Source organism: Sceloporus occidentalis, unplaced genomic scaffold, assembly GCF_023333645.1.
Source record: "Sceloporus occidentalis isolate IW3139 unplaced genomic scaffold, rSceOcc1.0.p SCAF_73, whole genome shotgun sequence".
Lineage (NCBI taxonomy): Eukaryota > Metazoa > Chordata > Lepidosauria > Squamata > Phrynosomatidae > Sceloporus > Sceloporus occidentalis.
In genome coordinates this window covers 2,203,965-2,225,684 of record NW_028317053.1, presented here as the reverse complement: position 1 = coordinate 2,225,684, position 21,720 = coordinate 2,203,965, and the positions used below count along the sequence as shown (strand labels likewise).

The window sequence follows — 21,720 nt, the reverse complement described above, 5'->3', positions numbered from 1 at the left end:
CTTCTATCAAATTGGCATCTATTTTCTGAGCTCATGCTAATTTTTAGGAATGCAAAGTAGTAAGTGATAAATTATCAATGGCCATCATGTGTTTGACAGTTGATGTTTAGAAAGTTTCAACTCTATAACCTAGGTAAGAGACTAAAGCAGAGTGTCAATGTGACCAATCTGCAGCAGCCCAGGTGGATCTAACTGCCAGGTCTATTAGTATTTAATGCATTTCTAACCATCTAAGAAAGCTAAACTTAACAACAGCAAAAAACAATGTTTTGGAGGGGGGAAAGAAAGAAACGGAACTATTTTTTAAAAGACTATTAAAGCTAAAATGGAAAGACCACATACCCCAATGATTGCGTTCAGTTCTGCCATGGTCACTTGCTTGGCACGTTCCACAGCCTGCACCACTTGTTGCTGGTGCTATAAATGAAGATCAGAAACAGAGTAAAATTATTTGCTTTCTAGTGAATCAAGCATAGAATTTCCTTTTTCCCTCTCCTCTAAACATAAGCTAAAAAAAAAAAAAATTCCCCTCTCCAGATTGCATGCAGGCCTGAAATAATATGTGCCTTTAAGAGAGCAAGAATTCTCCATGGATTTTTAAAAGACACCTCAGAGTGAGGGTTAATTTAATCAAAACCTGAGTTAACTGGAATTCAACTTTCATTTCTTTTCCCAGAGGCATGGAAGAAAAGCAACAGCAGCATACCAATCTTTCAGTCAAGAGGACAGTGCTGTCCAGAACCAAAGAGCTATTCTCCAGGTGCAAGCCAACAGATTATTGTGAACAAATGTTGCACTTGGAAAAACAAGGTGTGCACCTGTGCACTCACTAACCACCAAATTTTGACCTCACTAAAGACACAAGTTAGTTCCCATCACAAGTCCATGATTTGTGGACTTGACTGCTTATTTTCAACATAAAAATCCCCAAACTAAATATCCTGCCTGATCTTTAAAAATGAATAGTCAGCCCTAGTTAGTACTTGGATGGGGACTGCCAAGGAATACCATGTGCTGTAGGCTATATCTTTGGAGCAAGGAAATGGAAAAACAACTTCTGAGTATTCCTTGGTTAAGAAAACCATGTAAAAATCAAGGTGTCACCATACATTGACAAGTGATACATATACATACAAACTTGCTCCAGCACTGAATTTGTCTATGTCAATAAACGGACAAATCCAATGCTGAAGCAATGAAATGGGAGGAAGACTGAGAAAAAGAAATGAAAGAGCAAGAGAGTGTGGCTTCAACACTCTGGGCCTTTGTCTACATCTAAACAAACCTAAGAAAAATGTGCTGCAATTCCAAATTCCTACACCTCTGGTTACAGAAGACATTTCAAAGAACTTCAGCTACACATGCAGAATCTCTGACCATCATTCAATCATAATATAAAAGTTTGTTTTGAAGCCATAGAGGACACATCATCTATTTTAAACATGCTTAACTGGGATGCTAACAAGAGGGGATTGACATGAAAATTTTTGGCTTAAGGTGGGCTTATCTGCACTACACATTATACTACTTTAATTGCCATGGTACTTCTCCTTAGCCCACTATTTCCAGATAAGCTTTATTTGGGGGGGGGGGGGGAAACGTTTGATTCCTCTGAAGAGATACACTAATCAGGGTTCCTTGCTTGGAAGCTATGACAGTTAAAGGAAATTTGTTCTATAATAATAGAGGTAAAATATTGTGAAGACGAAATAGTGATCATTTCAACAATATTGAAACTGGCTAATTTTTCACTCTACAGTTAAGCAGAGTTATGGACAAAAATGGAACCAAAGGATTCCTAGGGTGGAAAAACAAGACAAGGGTTTCTAATTCAGTAGAACTGATTCTCAAAGCAGCCTAGATCTCACTCTAGGAATGGGTGAGTACAGGATATTTCAAAGGAAAAATCTTGCAATTAATTGTCAAATGAGTGACTAGTAAATCCACACGAGAAACATACTTTTTATAATATTGGAGGATATCAACATCTCAATCCCCTTCTCACTTGCCAAAAAAACAAACAAAAAACCCATTAATGTGTTCAAAGAATACAGTACAGAAAGATGTCCCATTGTCTTAGCAAAAAAAAAACCCCAAAAACAAAACCTCCAATGGATGCAGGGAATTCTTACTAAAACTACAGAGCAAAGGGAGACGTGTTAACAAATGTTAAGAAATATAGAGGCTATAAAAGTGCAGGTAAATCATAGCTCCAAGAACTCAAAACAACCAGGCCTGGAAAGGGGCAGTATATAAGCTTCTCTTCACATGAATGCTGTTGAAGAACCTAGATCTTTTATCCACTAGCACTTATTTCATTGCTTTCTCAGACACTTCAATTTGTCCGTTTCTGCCCTTTCAAGCTAAGAGCCTCATGAATCATTTATTAATTTATTCAATTTTTAGCCACTCTTTAACAAATTGCTACTAGCAGAAGGGAGAGCACTTTGCTCTTGGAGTCTCTCATAATCCAGCTAAATATTGCATGGACCAAGACTTTAACCTCAAAGGTTTGCAGATAAGAGCACCAAGAACTGGAGACTATGGTCCCATTCAAATTATGAGATAACCTTGGTGTGGAACACAGGTTATTTCAGTGGAGTTCATATTGGCCCTGACTGCACTCGGTACAGTTTGCGGGGAACATCCATTTAACCCAGTGCATTTGGCAATGGGTCACATACCAGTTCTTTTTTGGCATCCCCCAACAATCTGGATCCTTGATAGTGAGAATGCACTAACAGATCAATCTGGATCAAGTAGACTGTTTCCTCCCTCCTTTTCCGCCTCCTTGCAGCTGCCACCATAGAATCATAGAGTTGGAAGAGACCACAAGGGCCATCCAGTCCAACCCCCTGCCATGCAGGAAATCCAAATCAAAGCATCCCTGACAGATGGCCATCCAGCCTCTGTTTAAAGACCTCCAAGGAAGGAGACTCTATCACCCTCCGAGGGAGTGCATTCCACTGTTGAACAGCCCTTACTGTCAGGAAGTTCCTTCTAATGTTCAGGTGGAATCTCTTTTCCTGTAGCTTGCATCCATTGTTCCGGGTCCTGTTCTCTGGAGCAGAAGAAAACAAGCTTGTTCCCTCTTCAATATGACATCCCTTCAAATATTTAAATAGCGCTATCATATCACCTCTTAACCTTCTTTTCTCCAGGCTAAACATCCCCAGCTCCCTAAGTCGTTCCTCATAGGACATGGTTTCCAGACCCTTCACCATTTTTGTCGCCCTCCTTTGGACACGCTCCAGTTTCTCAATGTCCTTTCTGAATTGTGGTGCCCAGAACTGGACACAATATTCCAGGTGGGGCCTGACCAAAGCAGAATACAGTGGCACTATTACTTCTCTTGATCTAGACACTATACTTTTATTGATGCAGCCTAAAATAGCATTGGCCTTTTTAGCTGCCGCATCGCACTGTTGACTCATGTTCAACTTGTGGTCTACTTGGACTCCTAGATCCCTTTCACACGTAGTTTCATTCAGCCAGGTGTCCCCCATCCTATACTTGTGCATTTTATTTTTCCGCCCTAAGTGCAATACCTTACATTTCTCCGTGTTGAATTTCATTTTGTTAGCTGTGGCCCAGCTTTCTAGTCTATTCAGGTCATTTTGAATCTTGGTCCTGTCCTCTGGGGTATTAGCTATTCCTCCTAATTTGGTGTCATCTGCAAATTTGATGAGTATGCTCCCAATTCTGTCATCCAGGTCATTGATAAAGATGTTGAATAACACTGGGCCCAGGACAGAGCCCTGTGGGACCCCACTGGTCACTTCTCTCCAGGCTGAAAAAGAGCCATTGTTGAGCACCCTTTGTTGTTGAGCACCACTGCTGCCATGTCCCTTCTCTACTCCTTCCTCCTCACCCCCTTTGCCACCATCACTGTATCCCTCCTCTTCCTCCTTGCCGCCACTGCTGCATTCCTCCTCTTCCTTACCACCACTGTGTCTTCCTCCTCACCCCATGCCACTGCCACATCCCTCCTCTCTCTCCTCCTCGCACACCCTCACTGCCGCCACTGCCTCATCCCTCCTCTTCCTCCCGCACACACCCCTTTTACTGACACCATTACTGCATCCCTCCTGTTCCTCCTTCCTCCTCTTCCTCACCCGTCCCTCGTTGCTGTGCCCTCCTCCTCCAGTGTGAATCGCAAAGAGCAATTTGATTGTGGTAAACATAGTAGGAACTATGAGTCTGATTGATTTGGTGTGGCATTACCAAAGAGAACCAGATCTCTGCAATACAAAAATGCAAGTGTGAATGGGCCCTATGATTCTGCCTCAGATGACAAATGATGGGTTCAGAGCTTGGAAATTAATGTGTTAGTGTGTTTTTTATTCAAATATTTTGTGAACTGTTTACATGTTTCACTTTTTAAATGTTAATTTTTTATTAATTTTTGAGACACTTAAAAATGGGGGGGGGGGGGGAAATAATGCCCCAAATGGTCAACAATACCCTTAAAGCCCTACACTTAGAAATGAAGTTACAATTTTATCATTCATTATACATGTTAGAGTCTCCCTTCTCTGAAATGCTTGGAATCAGAAGTGTTTGAGATTTTGGATTTCTTTTGGATTTTGGAATACCTGTATTTGCATATATGTATATAATGAAATATCTTGGAGGTGGCACCCAAGTCTAAACACAAAATTCATTTATGTTTCATATACACCTTATACATATAACCTGAAGGTAATTTTATACAATATTTTAAAAATAATTTTGTGTACGATACAAAATTTGTGCATTGGGCCATAGAAAGGAAAGGCATCACTATGGCCAGATTACACAGGTCAAAAGAAGCGGCTTCCAGCTGCTTTAGGGGCATAGAGTTTAGATGATGCACACCCCGAAAAGAGTCTGGAAACTGCACCGAGGCCACACTTCAGTCCAAAGGACTGGATCAAATAGGAGTCGGTTTAAACTGACTCATGGTGGTGCTGGCTTGGGACCAGAGGCGGTTGCCCACTTTGGGAACAGACCATGCGGTCACCACAGTCCCAGCCTGATTGCAGCCAGAGGCCACTCCTTTCTGGCCGTCAGCTACATGCCTCTCTCCATGCCTATTTCAACGTTTGGATTCTAGAATATTTTGGACTCCAGGTAGCGGAGACTCAACTTGCATTGTTTTGTTAAAATAATTCTGTTATACCCTCATTACCACCACCCCACCAAAAGTAAAGTGTTGCAGATAACGCTGTTACGTTTGATATATTAGTCCAAAGCTAATTATGTGATGGAAGTCTAAGCTGCTCTTATTCTGAGCCTTGTTCATTCCTTACCATTTCTTCATTTCATGTTTTGTCATGCTCTCTCACTGAGTTCACTGTCATCCTTTTGTAAACCTGGCACTGCACTTTTCTTCTTTAAAATTACTGTCCACCTCTAATTAGTCATACTTTACTTCATCTATTAATTCTACACTCCTTTTTCACATCCTTCTTAGACCCAAAGTTTCATCCTTAAACTCTGGTCAATTCTTTTTGGCTCTCGTCTTGTTAGACGCTAGTGAAAAGTCATAAAAAATCTCTACTTTCTCTTTAGATTTACAAACTGGAAGGAGATATATGAGATGTACAATACGATGAGTGATTTCAGAGCATCCACCAGGTGCAAGCTGGCTCACATCTATCACTCCTTCTGAGCTTTAGTGTAGACTATAGACTTGCTTTGCACTTCCCTGGTTTTCTCAGATAGGCATACTGGAGTGTGTGTGTGTGTGTGTGTGTCATGAGGCATTGGCCAAAAGGATGTGGAAATTAAGGAGAACCAAATCAATCACAGAAGTATCAAAGGAAATAAGTCACTCACAAAAGCAGCTGTACAATAGATGCAAACCCAGCAGGGTGTTTGATGCAAATGCCAAAACAGATGAAACAGAGGTAGTCCCAGTAACATACCTTTTGACTCACTCACACAAATAATTTTCACTCAAGTAGCATAGTCTTATAGAGCGTGAGGAAACAAAATATGCAGCAGTTATTTGCAGCAATAATCAGGAAGATGGACTTTCTAATCCAGCAGTGCTTTAGCGCCTGGAACTAACAACACACACATACACACACAGAGTGGGCAAATCAGAAACCTGGTATAAAATGAAAATCAGTTGGCATTACATTGTGTCTCAAAAAGGAGACATAGCTATCAAGATCCTACAAGATTTCTATGGTTGGAAAAGGGGGGGTTATCACCATATTATGCTAACTGATTAAAATTCTTATGTGATCTGGAAATAGGAGGATGACAGCAGAAAGTAGGAAAATGTAATCAATGTCTTCAGTGGCTCAGTCATTTTGAGGGTAAAATGTAATCTGAAATACAAAATTTCCAGATATACTAACTTATAAACCAATGAGCAGAATGATGGCTCTTGCTTTAATCATAAGTGATGCTGAGGTTATTTAAAAAAAAAAAACACCACTGCTGAGTTTTCTGAAAAACGATGTCTGTAACATATAAAATTAAATAAGTATACAGTATGTGGTGTATTCAAAAATCCAGCTAATTATGTATTTCTATATTTGTGTGTCTGTGCCTGTGTCCATGTATAAGAGACTTAAAAGAGGATGGTACAGAACATATTAAAAAAGAACAAGTCCAAATATACGCTAATGTGGGTTGAAATTTCAAATTAACTACAAAATGCAAAACAGGTTATTTAAGGGGGGAAAAAAGATTCCAGCAAACAGACAAGACAGATAGTGTGAAGAACAAATGGTTAAGACAACAAGTATCAAGGGAACACTGGAGAAGACAAGACAACCTAAAAATAATTCACAACTGTCTTTGCTGTGGAAGATGTTGATGAGATACCAATATCTATTTTCCTGCTCATTTTGCCTTTATCAATATTTCTCTGAAAAACTGGAAACTAAATTCATTGATGGATGAAGTTTTGGATTTCATAAAATATGAAACTGCCACTGCCACCTCCTCTTGTTGCTAACAGAGGATGGCAGTCAACATCTCTTTTTTTCAAGATGAAAACCTTAAAGGTTTGTAATTGCAACATGTTGACAACCCTAAAATAATATATTGTTGTATGTTAAGCATAAACACAACAAGTTTGCCAGATGAAGTTGAAGGTAGCCTATGCCCATGCACCCTAAAGCTGAGAATGAGGTCTAAAATAATAGAATTTTGTCCAACTGGACCTAGAAAACAGAAACACAAACTAACATTATGAGAGGAGATGCAGTTATCCACCATGCCATGTCTGATGTGTTCTGCTCCCAGCCTCATCTCCCTCTGCATATGGATGAACATCTGCAACAAGGAGATTGCTCAACATGTATTTGCTTCTTATGTAATTGAAAACTTTATTATACAAGGTTCAAGAGTCTATGTAGCAGCACTTTTCCCATGACTAGACAGAGTTGGAGAAAAGGGAGAACAAATGTATCCACATTCTCCTCACTATCCACCCAAACATTGTAAACATAAGCATAATTCTGGAACCCAGAACTGGGCTTCAAATAATTTTGTCGATCACTTTGATTATTAGACAATAGGAACTTCCATATAGTGCAATTTATGAATGTCATTCAGGTTAGTATTAATGTCAGTCAAGACCAAAGCATTACTTTTTGTGACTACAACTCCCAGAATTCTCAATCAGTACCAACTGTAGCCTTTAAAAGGAACTTTTCCAAGCTCTGGTTAAAACAAGCCATAAATGTAAAAACGTACTATAAAGGATTCATAATACCTTGTTTCCCAAGAATTTGCTTTCTTCATGCCACATTCTGAGAAGTTTAGAAAGGAACAGAGCATTTTAATACTTAACGTTTAATCCAACAGATTAAGAAATATTTTTGTCAGGGATACTTCTGGGTCTTCAAATATTCTTTTGCTCTTAAATGCAATCTGTCATTCATTTAATCTCCTTTAAGATGGGCACAGACTCTGCATTTGCAAATACTTTGGAGATAACACTTACTTTTAAAGATTTAGAAAAGTAGGTTTAACCAAAATGGAGAGAGAGTGAGAGAGAGTGAGAGTGTCAGTGCCACCCCACAGAGCGATAGCAGAGTATTAAAAACGAAAAACTCTTAGTAGTACACACTGACTGAAAAGAGATTTAAGAACAGGAGGATTTTCTTTATGCTGATGGGAAGTAGAGAAGTTGGGGTGGGTGGGAAAAAGCAGGTCTTAACTATGGTAAGAGGCTTTTCATCCATTATAAAGAACTGGACAAAGAGAAACTGAATACATTGTATTCATAACAGGGTGGATGCCATCATCTTCTTGAAGCACTTCTTTTCTCTACAGCAACACAGAATATCCACTCTTCAAGGGAATCAGTATTATAACATCTTAGCATCATTTCCTTGGGAAAAAGAAACTGTATACATACACACACATATACACACAGAGAGACTGCATTTATAATGGACCCTTGGTATAATTCCAGCACCTTCTGTGGATGTTCAAGTCCCGTTATAAACAATGGTGTAGTAAAATGGTGTCCCTTATATAACATGGCAAGATCAAGGTTTGCTTTTTGTTTTTTAAATGTTGTTATGTTGTGTATGGTTGAATCCATGGACACAGAATCTGTGGATACAGAAGGCCAACTGTATTCATTTATTTTATTTTATTTTTTAAAAAAAAGAAAGCAAGAAAGAAGTAGGATGTCAAAATTTAGTGGGAGAAAAGCCATACTTGCTTCAAAATTTCTACAGGCAGCAAAAAAAAGTTTTGAAAGGACTTAGGGAAAAGCAATTAAGTGAATGGCTAAAACAATTCTGTTTCAGGTAGCTGCGGAGAAAATATGATTAATGTCAGTGCAGACAACACCAAATTGTATTAAGGTTAAGGCACATGAGGATGAGCAGGGGAAACCTGTATGTGCGACTGGAGGGAAATTTGCAGGTGACACCAAATTAGGAGGAATAGCTAATACTCCAGAGGACAGGATCAAAATTCGAAATGATCTGAATAGACTAGAAAGCTGGGCCAAAGCTAACAAAGTGAAATTCAACATGTAAGGTACTGCACTTAGAGCGGAAAAATAAAATGCACAGATATCTTTTAGATTGTAAGCCTGAGGGCAGGGAACCGTCTGACTAAAAAAAATTATGTACAGCGCTGTGTAAACTTACAGCGCTTTATAAATAAAGGTTAATAATAATAATAATAATATAGGATGGGGGACACCTGGCTGAACGAGAAAACATGTGAAAGGGATCTAGGAGTCCAAGTAGGCCACAAGTTGAACATGAGTCAACAGTGTGATGCAGCAGCATCAATAAAAGTATAGTGTCTAGATCAAGAGAAGTAATAGTGCCACTTTATTCTGCTTTGGTCAGGCCCCACCTGGAATATTTTGTCCAGTTCTGGGCACCACAATTCAAAAGTGACATTGAGAAACTGGAGTGTGTCCAAAAGAGGGCGACTAAAATGGTGAAGGGTCTGGAAACCATGCCCTATGAGGAACGACTTATGGAGCTGGGGATGTTTAGCCTGGAAAAAAGAAGGTTAAGAGGTGATATGACAGTCCTGTTTAAATATTTGAAGGTATGTCATATTGAGGAGGGAACAAGCTTGTTTTCTGCTGCTCCAGACTAGGACCCGGAACAATGGATGCAAGCTACAGGAAAAGAGATTCCACCTCAACATTAGGAGGAACTTCCTGACAGTAAGGACTGTTCAATAGTGGAACACACTCACTCGGAGAGTGGTGGAGTCTCCTTCTTTGGAGGTCTTTAAACAGAGGCTGGATGGCCATCTGTCAGGGATGCTTTAATTGAGATTTCCTGCATGGCAGGGGGTTGGACTGGATGGCCCTTGTGGTCTCTTCCAACTCTATGATTCTATGAATCATGAATTTCATCAGCTGTTCTATTTGTATTATTAATCCACTTTATTATTGAACTTTATCTTTTATTTTTAATTACTGTAGACACCCTAAGTTATATGTGTACAATGGAAGGGTGGGATCTTCATTTTTGTATAAAGAAAAATAAAAATAACTTGCGGATTCAACCATGAATCTGGATTCTCGGGTCACAGCTGTGATGTGGCAATTAAAGCTGATGTGCTCACTGTGACTGTTCCCAGAGATGTGTAAACTGGCACATGGCAGCACATGCCTTAGTTACAACTTGTAACTAAGATTGTTACTAAGATTGTAACAATCTCCTCCAAACGCTGTATCAGTCACATGCCGTGGGGAGGAGGGAACTCCACGGATGGAGGGACGGACAATCGGAGGAGCTCATCCCACAAGCCTTGCGTGTCCGTTGGAGCTTGAAGACCTGGGAGAAAGGAAGGTCTGAGGGTGGTGTTCTGAAGTGCCGCTTCCTGGGGCCGGATGACCTCATGGTCCCTTTTGGCTCTAGCCCTACTGAGGCACCACCGCTCCAATTCCTGCCCCTCCAGGCCTCACCATGCCAGCTAGGTGACAGGAGGAGCACAATGAGTTGGAGGAGGAGAGGAAGGTTAGGTAAGCTTCAGGTGGGAGGAGAAGCCCCTTCTCCAGCTGCAATGTCCCGCAGGCAGCCTCCTCCTCCCCTACCGCTGCCGCCTCTTCCTTCCTCCTCCTCTGTCCCCGCATTGGCTTGCCATCCATGGATGCTGGAATCCATGGGTGGCAAGTCCATGGATATGGAGGGGGCATACTAAGTAAAAAGTAGCTAGTGTAGCACCACATGTGCATACATGGAATGTAGCATTTAATGGAGATGTCTGAGCATGAAAAAGTACTTTATAAATTAATTTGCTCATCAGGGTGCCTATGACACTTTGAGCATCTCAAACACAATAATGACCATTATATGCTAGAGAAGGAATTTGTCACAAGGAAATTGGTATCTATCACATTCAAAAGTTATGACTAGCAAAGGAACACAGCCCAAATGTTCTAAACTCAAGGACTCCAGGATTTCCATACTGTATGTCAGAAACTGCACTTCCTTATACCAAGAGGAAAGTGGATGGATCACATTTTGTTGTTCTTCTTCTGCTAAGAAGAACAAGAACAAAAACAAGGGGAATGGAAAATTAAGGCCAAAAAAAGGAGATGAAAGGAACTATGAAAAAAAATACAGAGATATAGGAGAATTTTCCAAAGATCAATTTACAGAGGAGTAGGGGTATTACTCCTTTTTTGTTACATGGGATGGAGTCTTTCTAGGGGATACAGCATTTTATCAAGATGCAAACTAAAGTGTTTTACTGTTGGGAAAACAGCTTTCCTTTTGTAGATATCTATGGCTATTTGTCAAGAGCTGTATGCTCCTGGATAAGCAGAGCCTTTGACACATCTCAAATGCGGAACATCACAAGTCTACTTCACACTAAATACTCATGCCACTTTATTTTAACATCTGCTAAAAGCTAGCCCTCATAGCCATGCATACAAACAAAGATAAAACTAAGCCTCCTAGCCAAAACACCTCTAATAGTACTGCCACACTTCTCTTAATCCCAATAAAGTTTTATCAGCAAAGCTATTTCTCCCATCCTTACATATAATAGACGACTGTGCCATTACTACTGGAAAGTAGAAAGACAATAAACAGGAAATGAGCCAAATAGTTTCCTAAGAAAATATTAAAGCTGTTAGTAGTTGGACCACTTTGCTCAAGGAGTAAAAGATGTTGTTGCTAGTCACAACTCCCTCACAGAATTACATAATATAACAAAAACATGTATTTTGTCATTCTCATACATTTATAGAGATAAACATAAAACAATTTAAATGCACACTTAACAACTTTAATGTGTTAAGTGACCACAGAAGGGAATAAGTGAAGGAGATAGTGAGAAATTAAGGGAAAGGGGTATGATCTGCACAGGACTTTGCATCTGAATAATTAAACTTGAATATCCCACATTTAACAGCAACATTTTAGGCTCTCAATTGCTGGGTTATAGTGCTCTGAGAGTGCCATCTTTCCCTTTCACTGTTATCAACTGTTTGTTCACCCATCCCTATAAGTGAAGAAGCTAACATGGTGAAGAGAGTGGTGAGAGAAGTAGTGAAGATAACATGATAGAGGAGCAATAGTTGCTACTACCCACTTCTTCATAGGTCCCTTTTCAGTCCAGGAAACAAACAGAAGCACAGCCAGTGTGAAATAGAAGTATCCACAAAGGAAGAGAGGTACCACACTCAGCCAAAGGAACTCAGAACTAGCACTGACCTGACTCTGTACTGAATCATTTCCATTAGCAGAGTTACATTTTCATCTTTTATGGAACATGCCCCTGAGTTATCAAAAGCAGCTAAAGTAGAACGTATGATATGACAGTATTTTATAACAAATGAGAAAGTTTTAGTTTTCTGTTTTTGTTTTTTGTTGTTGTTGTTTTGTTTGTTTTTTAAGAGCACTCATTTCAACAAAGTTTGGGAACCCTGCTCTAACCTTAAAAAAATGTTGCTACTACGAAAATTGCCAACTACAAGACATTTACAAACATGTGCGCATGCACACATTCACAATGACAGTATGTTTCAATCATATCTGAATCAAGACAGGTGCTAGCAGATAGCAAGAAGGTAAAGGTGAACTAATAAACAAGGTGATTGCCTTTTTTGATGAGTCACACTTTGTGTAACCAATAGTTTCACTCTCATTTGCACAATTGAAACTTGCTAGTCCAGCCTCATACTTGTAATTACGAGAAACATTTAATACAAGGTATTATGTAATACAAAATAACAACAATAATAAAAAGGACACAAACTGGCAGAACTGTCCACATACTTCAGCTTGTTTGCCTCTGAGATCATTTATATAGCAAGGTCAGAATGTTCTCCAGCATGCTGATTAAACTGCTCTGAAAGTAGTTTGTACATCGGTGCCAGTGATACACCATGACTGCCATCTATGCAAGAAATCCCTGGTGAATTTAACTATGATCTCTTGCATCAAACCGTGCTAGCACACACCATTGATTTCTTACAAAGTTAACAAGCAATAAGATGAGTTAACCTGGCACTATTATCAGGCACTAACACTGTCATCAGTGCATGCAGTCACTGTCTTTAGTTCATTTCCCCCACAGGCACAATAAAGAAATGACTAGTGACATTTCCCAGCCTCCTCTTCCTTTTTTAAAACAGTTATGTGACATACGCATACTGTATGTGAAATGAAACACACACAGAGACCATTTGCAACAAAATTTGATGCTTCATATGCTGTAATAAAAACCCCTACGTTTAAGGTAAGTTTGTTTCACATGCATAAATACAATAGCCAACCTAATGAGATTCATGCTCCACTGATGGGTATGTACACTGATTGCAAAGTTATGCTGCCAAAAAGAACCAAAAATACACATTAAACAAGTCTCCAGTTACAGCAGGGACTTCTGTTTTCAATGCTAACTTTTGTTTTCTCATCCCTGAGCCACATACCTGACCAATACAGTGGGCTCTTGGTATCCACTGGAGTTTGGTTCCTGTACCCCCCGTGGATACCAAAATCCATGGAATATAATGGCACAGTAAGATGATATCCCTTATATAAAATTGCAAAATCAAGGTTTCCTTTTTGAAATTTATATATATTAAAATATTTTCAAACTATGGATGCTTGAATCCATGAATAAAAAAAATCAATGAATACGGAGGGCTGACTGTACATACACATCAGGCATTCAAGGGATTCAGTACTGTACATACACACCAAGGATTCAGGGAGGGACAAACAAACAAGCTTCATTTATATACCGCTTCATACTGCCTAAGCAGTGTCTAAGCGGTTTACCACTGTAAGCTAATTTGCCCCCAACAATCTGGGTACTCATTTCAGTGACCTTGGAAGGATGCAAGCCTGAGTTGAGCTTGAGCCCTTTTGCTGGTCTTGAACTCGCAACCTTATGGTTTTGAGTGAGTGGCTGCAGTACAGGCATTTAAACACTGTGCCACCAGGGCTCTTTGTTGACCTGCTTGTTCTTCATATTTGTCCCTATGTGAGGGAGAAACTAAATACAGAGACATGAAGGAGGATGAGGACTAAGAATCGGTAGTGTCCCTAAGGGGGGTGTGGTGGTATGGCCCACACTGGCTGAGACCCCAAAAGAGGGTTGACACCTGGTTGGGCCCTTCCCTCATGCCATTCTGCGTGTGCTCCTCCTGTGCCATCCTGTCCTTCTCCTCCCCCAGAAGCCCCACCTCCAGAAGCCCCCTCCAGGTGACATCAGGTGCAGGGATGCTACAGCTAAGAATGAGAGAGACTCATTGACTGCCTGTGAAAGGAAGGAAAGCTTCAGAGGCAGGGGTCTTTAAAACATATCAACTTAAATTGTTTAATATTGAACAAATACAATCACTTTTGAGGGTTTTAATTTTTTTCCACAACATTTCTTTTCATGTAAACATTTCTGATTTTCTCTTTTAACATTTTTTTTTATAAACAGGTTATTATATCACAAACGTTTCAATATTATATTGGATCTATACTATTCACTATTTAGGTTTTGTTTACAGACTGAGCAATATAATAATTTGATGAACCAAATAATACTAAATACTATATAGTATTGACTTTTCTTCTGAAGTCTAGCTTTTCCACCATGTTTTCGTGCCTCGTCCGGAAACTTCAATTGGTACAGAATATGGCAGCCAGGTTGATTACAGGAACAACTAGGAGCAACCATATTAAACCAATACTGAAGCCACTCCACTGGCTGCCTATTAGTTTCTGGGCACAGTACAAGGTGTTGGTTATCACCTTTAAAGCCCTACATGGCTTGGGCCCAATCTATTTAAGGAATCGCCTGCTTCCATATAATCCGCCCCATGCACTCAGATCCTCTGGGAGGAATTTATTGCAACCTGTAAGGACTAAACTGAAAGCGACCTCCCAGAGGACCTTCTCTGTGGTTGTTCTCAACCTATGGAATGACCTGCCAGATGAGATCCACCAAATATCCAACTTAGATAGCTTTAAAAAAGAGGTCAAGATGGATCTCTTCTGGCAGGCCTTCCAAGAATACCCCCAGCTACATATCGATTCCCCACAGTGGACCCTTGCCTTATGCGGGGGATCCATTCCGGACCCCCCTGCGTAAGGCGAATTCCACCTATCCTTGAGCCCCATTCACTTGAATGGGACTCGTGCACGCCATGGGGGCACACCCCATTCATCTGAATGGGACGTGCCACCCCTTGCACCCTGCGGGCTCCCACACGGCTTGAACACACACTCAAATCCGTGTATAACGCGGGCGCACTGTATTTGTACAATCCCAGCCATGATGAGTTTACCCACTGCTTTTGCGCTATATCATGTGATTTTAATATAAATGTGTTGATTTTAATGTTTGAATTTTAATCTTAGAACGGTTTAATTCCTTTTTAAGGGGGGTTGTATATATTTGTATTATTGTTATCTCTGTACATCTGTATTATTTTAATTGTTGAAAGTTGCTTTGATTGTTTCTTACAAATAAGTGGGATATAAATAAGTTTATATTATTATTATTATTATTATTATTATTATTATTATTATTATTATATTGTTATATTATTATCCACCTCCCCACTGCAATACTGTTTTTACTAATGATAGTGAGGTCCAAGTTACTTAGCTCTGGGTGCTGGCCAGAATTTTAAGTGCTTGACAATAACTAGAAATGAAGGAGATTGTGGTAGAAATGCTAAGGCTCCCAATCACGCACCCTATTTGGCAAGGCACAAAAGTGTGACAGACCACTAAATGCTAAACAGAAGCATTTGTTTAGTGGTTGTATAAGTAACATCACGTCCTCAACCATTCCATTTTGTTCATGCTTGTGGCCCCATACCCTGTCCCAGAGCTTAAACAACTGTTAAGACACTTAGAGAAAAATAAGACATATTGGAAGAACAATAGTCTTTATGGTGTGATGCCTCTTCCAGCTGATCCTCAACCTTTACTATGCCATCCTACCACCACCTCACTGCCAATACTACATTTTCCATGTTTCTTCTGAAACTCTGGTGTTATTAAAGAGCCCTGGTGGTGCAATAGTTAAATGCCTGTACTGCAGCCACTCACTCACAAACCACAAGGTTGTGAGATCAATACCAGCCAGGGGCTCAGGGTCGACTCAGTCTTGCATCCTTCCGAGGTCGCTAAAATGAGTACCAGCTTGTTGGGGGCAATTGGCTTACATATTGTAAACTGTTTAGGGAGTGCTTTAGTGCACGGATAAGTGGTATAGAAATGTGCTTGCTATTGCTATTGCTATGTTATGCCACTGTCTGAACAAAGGGCTATGATCAGTGCATGCCCTCAGTCTCTTTAGCATTTAGCAATCACAAGCCCTTTGGGTCAGACTCTTGACAGGCAAGTTTGACCATTCTGTGAAGTAAATAAAATCTTACTTACCAGTGCTGAAGCAGCACATTTTTAATAAGAGGAAGAAACTACATAACATAACCTTTTGAAATTTAAACACATGGGAAATTCCTTCTGTTACCTCACATATTAATTATAAACTCTCCCTGAACTCCTCTCCCACCTTCTGTTAACCCACAGAACACCAGTGGGTAATGTGTCACCCTCAAGATACTGGTGACTTGCAATTTCCACTAATCCTAGCCAATAAGGCCAATTAGGAGGTAACAGAAGGGCTTAAGTTCAATAAAATATGGAGAACCACACATACCCCTGCCAAAGTTTTACACTACAGCAATGTACACACAGTAGTTTCATTCCAGGTGACTAACCCAAATGAAGTGGAATGAATGGCTACAACACAGTGACAGAATCCCATCTGCAGAATGTGATTACCCCAAAAATGTCATCTAGCAGCTATACTGCAGGGGTTTTCAGCATTAGGTGAAGACCTCTGTTGTTTCCTGCCAAATATTTCCATAACTGGTGTAAGCTATATTTCAGAGGAAGGAACTGGCAAAGCCACCTAAGTATTCCTTACCTAAGAAAACCCTATGGAATTAATGGGATTACCCTAAGTCAACAGGTGACTTAAAGGCATGTGCATGTACTCACTCATGTTGTATAAAGTTTACAGGGAAGCAGAGAGAAAAGAGAGAAATCACCATATTATCTGTGGAATGGATATGTGATACACTCGTTTAAAAATACCTAGCCAATTTTGTTTACCCCACCTTCTTCAACATTACTAAATGATTATTTTTTTGTTACATGCCTTCAAGTTGGTTCTGACTTATTGTGACCCTCTCTCTCATGGGGGTTTCTTGGCAAGCTTTGTTCAGAGGAGGTTTGCCACTGCCTTCCTCTGGGGCTGAGCACATATGACTCAGTTCAGTGTTACTCCATTTAACATTTTTCATGGTCTAAATAGTCATGTTTTTATTTGTCTACAAATAAATCTCAAAACATTCCCAGTCTGAGGGGTGAGAGTGTAGTAATATCTGACCTCGCAAAATTATAGCTTGCATCTGCACATTAACTTTCTAGGAAAAGCATGACTTCATTTTAAGAACATCCTATGTGTTGGGGAAACTAGTTTCCCTTCAAGTGTACATAAATGCACACGTATGTACATACATACATACATATGTATGTATACTTTAATTTTTATTAAAAGAGACATATAGAAAGCAGTCTTACTCCAAGTCAACGACTGAAAATACTTTCCTGCCATGTTTCCTCTATATTTATGAGTGTATGTTATTTGTTGACTTTGAGTTTTGTATACAATTGTGATATTTTGCTTTTGTACATTACTCCAATTGAAACACAGCTGAGGAAGTTTTGATTTTGAAACAGAGACAACATTTCCTGGGTTGTAATGTCCTGTCTGTTTCTACCATTGTGGTTCTCTATTCATGAATATCCAGCAGTATATGAAGTGGTCTGTAAATGTTCAGGCATAATACATCATTTTTCAGAAGAATCTCATGGACTCAGTCTTTGAATCTCAAGCTCGATGCTGCCTATAAGCATTTGTTGTGGCAAGTTTCAGTACTCTTAATACATACACTATATGTTTGTAAGCAAATGTAATTATGGCTTCTGTGATTATAGATTATGAATACCACAAAATGCCATGATAGAGATATTGATATGAAATAGCAGGCATGATTTCAATTTCATAAAATGTTAATTGTGTCATATACGTGTGCATATTTATACTTCTTTGTGTTAATTCTATGATGTTTCAGATGCATTATTGCTGTTGAAAATTCTGATCATTCACACATGTCCTATTGCCTCATTCCAAATCCATCAGTCCATATAGTTCACGAATGGGAAAGATCTTTGGAGACCAGAGTCCAATTTTGCTTTTCCACCCCACCCCACCCGCCATAGTCACACAACATCCTAAAATGCAGTATTTTTGTTCTGCCCAAAACAGGAAGTAAATGGAAGATACAGTAGATTGCTTCAAGGTGCCTCACTTTAGAGCAGGGCTAGTGCCTGGAATGCCACTTCCAACCACTGCTGGCTCCTAAAGTACTATTGTAGCCACCATTTTGATGACTGCAAGTGAAGCTGGAGGGCGTGTTCTTGCTAGTCCTGTGAGTCATGTGATCCCCACCATTTGCTTCAGATGTAAATTGCTGCCCCTGGAGGCAGCTACTGTTTTGTAACCCCCTTTTTGTTATTGTTCCCAGAGGGAGTATGGGAGGAACAAGGTCTTGTGATTCCCATGTCTAATCTCACTTGTTATTGTTCACACATTGACTGGCAAACTGTTCTCTGAGTTTTCAGACTGGATGTTCCAGAAGATGCAAGGCAAAGATGAGTCTTTTTTGTTGAAACCATGCACCCTACTACCAGTGGCTAAAAGAACAGGAAACTAGGATGGGAGCAAGAAAAGAGGCTGCATTAGGCTCTAGCATCAATAGTTGATGGTTCTTTGTATTTTCTGCTTAACACCAATGGTAAAAAATGCCACACAAATCATGCCTTTCCAGCAATTCTTTAATATATCCTATTAGATGCCAGCTTGACAGAGTTGTATTTATGATCACACTGACATGACAGACAAACATTTTAATATAGCTAGCAGATATATTGTAATGCATACCACAGTAAGACAAAAAAAAAAATCAGCAGTCAGTGCAGGTATGCTGGCTGCCAATGTGGAATATCACAGTTATGAAATTTCCCTTCCCAATGGTTACATCTACTAATTTAGACAGCTCACAAGTAAGGAAGAAAAAGGACATCCATGGGTCCTATCCATGGATGTTACTGAGGCAAGTTAAGTAGAGCATCCACATTCAGAAGCAATACGTCTATCATTCAGGGCATGGAAAAGTTAGTAGTCATACTAGTCAGGAAATGTGGAAAGCAGTTGGCTCAAAAAAGTAACTTCTTCATGCTCTGCTCTAAATGATATATGTGGAAGCAGGGAAGCAACAAGTTAGAATGACTATAATTTTCTTCTCTGCTTGTGTGTTTCCAGAGACATTCAGTTGGCTGGGTATTGTCAGCATCTGGATGAATCTCAGACTAATTCAGTGAAGACTCTTTTGATTTCATACCATCACTGAGGACAGAGATACTACCAAGACAAATAAGTTAAGGTGATAATTTTATGTGACATGCAGAAGATATCCAATTGGATATTACCACAATAAGGAGATTATGGTGGACTCGGAGGGGGGGAGGAAGCAAATCTGTTTATTTATATGATACTTTGTCAGGGTAAAATCATGCTCAAAGCAGTTTCCTGTAATACTGGCAGGGCAGGAGGGAACACTTGCAAGCACAAGCTATCAGAGAACCATCTTAGTTCTTAAGTTAAAAGTGAGTATTATGGAATTGTGAGAACAGTAAATGTAAACGCCACCACCCCTTACCTCCTGGGACAAGAAGGGAATGACCTGGGCACAGATGGCATTCAGTCTCTTGACAATTTCTGCCTGCAGATGAGAGAAAGAAAAGTTACTGAGCAGCATAGTTACAAATATCCCATGATGGTTACATTCAAAGAACAAACTCATTTTAAAGTACAGTTTTGATAGATGGGTAGTTAGACTCTTGATCAGTTTCAGATACTGGAGTAGTAGCACTACTTATTTCAGTCCGTGCCACAGCAGATACATGAAAGTCCACTCCTGGAAAATGGGAACCTCCACTGATTCAAAGACACAACTTTGCCCCATTTGCAATAAAATCCCTAAACAACAGGGCAGGGAACATTCAGCCCTCTAAACATTAATGAATTACTACCCCCCACAATGTCTCTCCAATGACCAGACTGGTTAGAACCAATGGCAACTGATATTCAGCAACATCTGGTGGGCCAGTTTCACCAGTTCTGCTGTAATAGAACATGACAGAAATGTGTCCTAATGCTATAGCTCTCAACCCAACAAATACATGGAGTGAAAGACAACTGTAGCTTTTCTCCTGAACATTTATAACTCCCTCAAAAGCACCACATAAGGGAAAGGGTCTAGAAAAATGGATTTCTTCTGCTGTAGTATTTACGGTTGGATCATCTTGTCAATCAAAACAAGCATTAACTGGCATCTCCCATGGTTTCCACTAACCTCTAATCTCCAAAATAATCATTCATATATGGTGTCATAAAAAAATTAAAGTGGTACTAGCTTGTCTCATAGGGCATTCCTTGTTATTTTGCTAAAATCTCAGTCATGATATAAATGTATGGTGTCTACATTTTTTCAGATTTGCCCTAGTACCTAAGAAATTATAGCCTTGATCCTGGAGAAAGGGGCTCACAGAATTTAGGAGAAAGGATCTTGAGAACAGTATGTTATGCTACTTATCATTACAGTACTATAATCAAGGTTCACCATCTGCATGTCTAACTGAAATGAAAAGCCGCCCACCTGCAGTATGGAACTCTAAATGGACTACTTTGATAAATAATCCTGAGACTCCATCTTTACCTTTTACAAAGGATCTCAGTCTAAAGTCTTAGCAGGAAACACAATCCAATCAATATGCCTCCTTACCTCAAGATGGATCACCAAAATACCACCTAGGCACCCAACTTGCAATCTCTCTCGGAGGTCCCACACTCCCAGGTCACACAGAATTTGATCAGAGAGAAAAATAAAACAAAAAGTAGGTCTTTTAGGACTCACAGCTAGATGGCCAATGACCTCTCCCACTTTGGGACATGCTGACATACAGGCTTCTTAGAACCTCAGGGGGTAATGCCTTGTAATAGAAGACAGAATTACTAATGTGTTGTTTCATTTTAGGAAACGATCTAGAAGTTGAGATTGTTGTGCTATCTTTCCTCATGTCCTGAACCAGGAACTTTCTCCATCTGACCTAAAAAACTGAGTAAATTTCTGTTGGTATGTCTTTCCATCTCTCTGCTCCCCAAATTCCATTGACTCTTTCCACTGCTATTATTTTCTTTGAGTGAGTCAGGGTCTAAGAAGAGATGTTTTATGCTCTTCATTCTAAATTCATTTCTGAATTGCATTTTGCAGGGTTGTGTCCCTAAGAACAGTTAAAACTGCTGCCCTTCATCACCTTTGTCCTCTAGCTTTAGCCATATCAGCATCTAAGGTGCTGGCAACACCCTTTTATGGTACTAAAGCCAAAGCCCATGTCCAAAGTCAGTTCAACACTTGGTAAGGATTCCTAATCCAATTTCCCCAATAATCAGGACTAACTTCAAAGTGTTCTCTGTTCCTGTCCTTGTGTGGCCCATCTCATATTACTGAACGTCAAGGTGCTTAGACCTCTTAATACCACCTTGCCATTTCCAAAACGCCTTCACCATTCTTTATAGTGAACCATAATATCCATCTGTGGTTCTTTTTCCTCCATCACTGCTTTCAGGGAC

At 39.8% G+C, this 21,720-nt stretch overlaps 1 protein-coding gene across 10 annotated transcripts in view; it reads right to left on the bottom strand.

Moving 5' to 3' along the window:
* LOC149286017 (transducin-like enhancer protein 4) overlaps positions 1-21,720 on the bottom strand; it is a 170,471-nt gene that overhangs the window by 96,545 nt on the left and 52,206 nt on the right. For 3 of the 10 annotated variants that reach the window (XM_089494568.1, XM_089494563.1, XM_089494565.1), the window contains exons 5-7: positions 19,748-19,810; positions 7,189-7,275; positions 343-417 (exon numbers count right to left, since the gene is read on the bottom strand). The exons of 1 other annotated variant lie outside the window; for it this stretch is intronic. In XM_089494568.1, coding sequence (XP_089350694.1) covers positions 343-417; positions 7,189-7,275; positions 19,748-19,810 — 225 coding nt within the window. The remainder of the gene's footprint in view (positions 1-342; positions 418-7,188; positions 7,276-19,747; positions 19,811-21,720) is intronic. 6 more of the 10 variants (XM_089494566.1, XM_089494567.1, XM_089494571.1 and 3 more) reach the window with 3 other exon arrangements.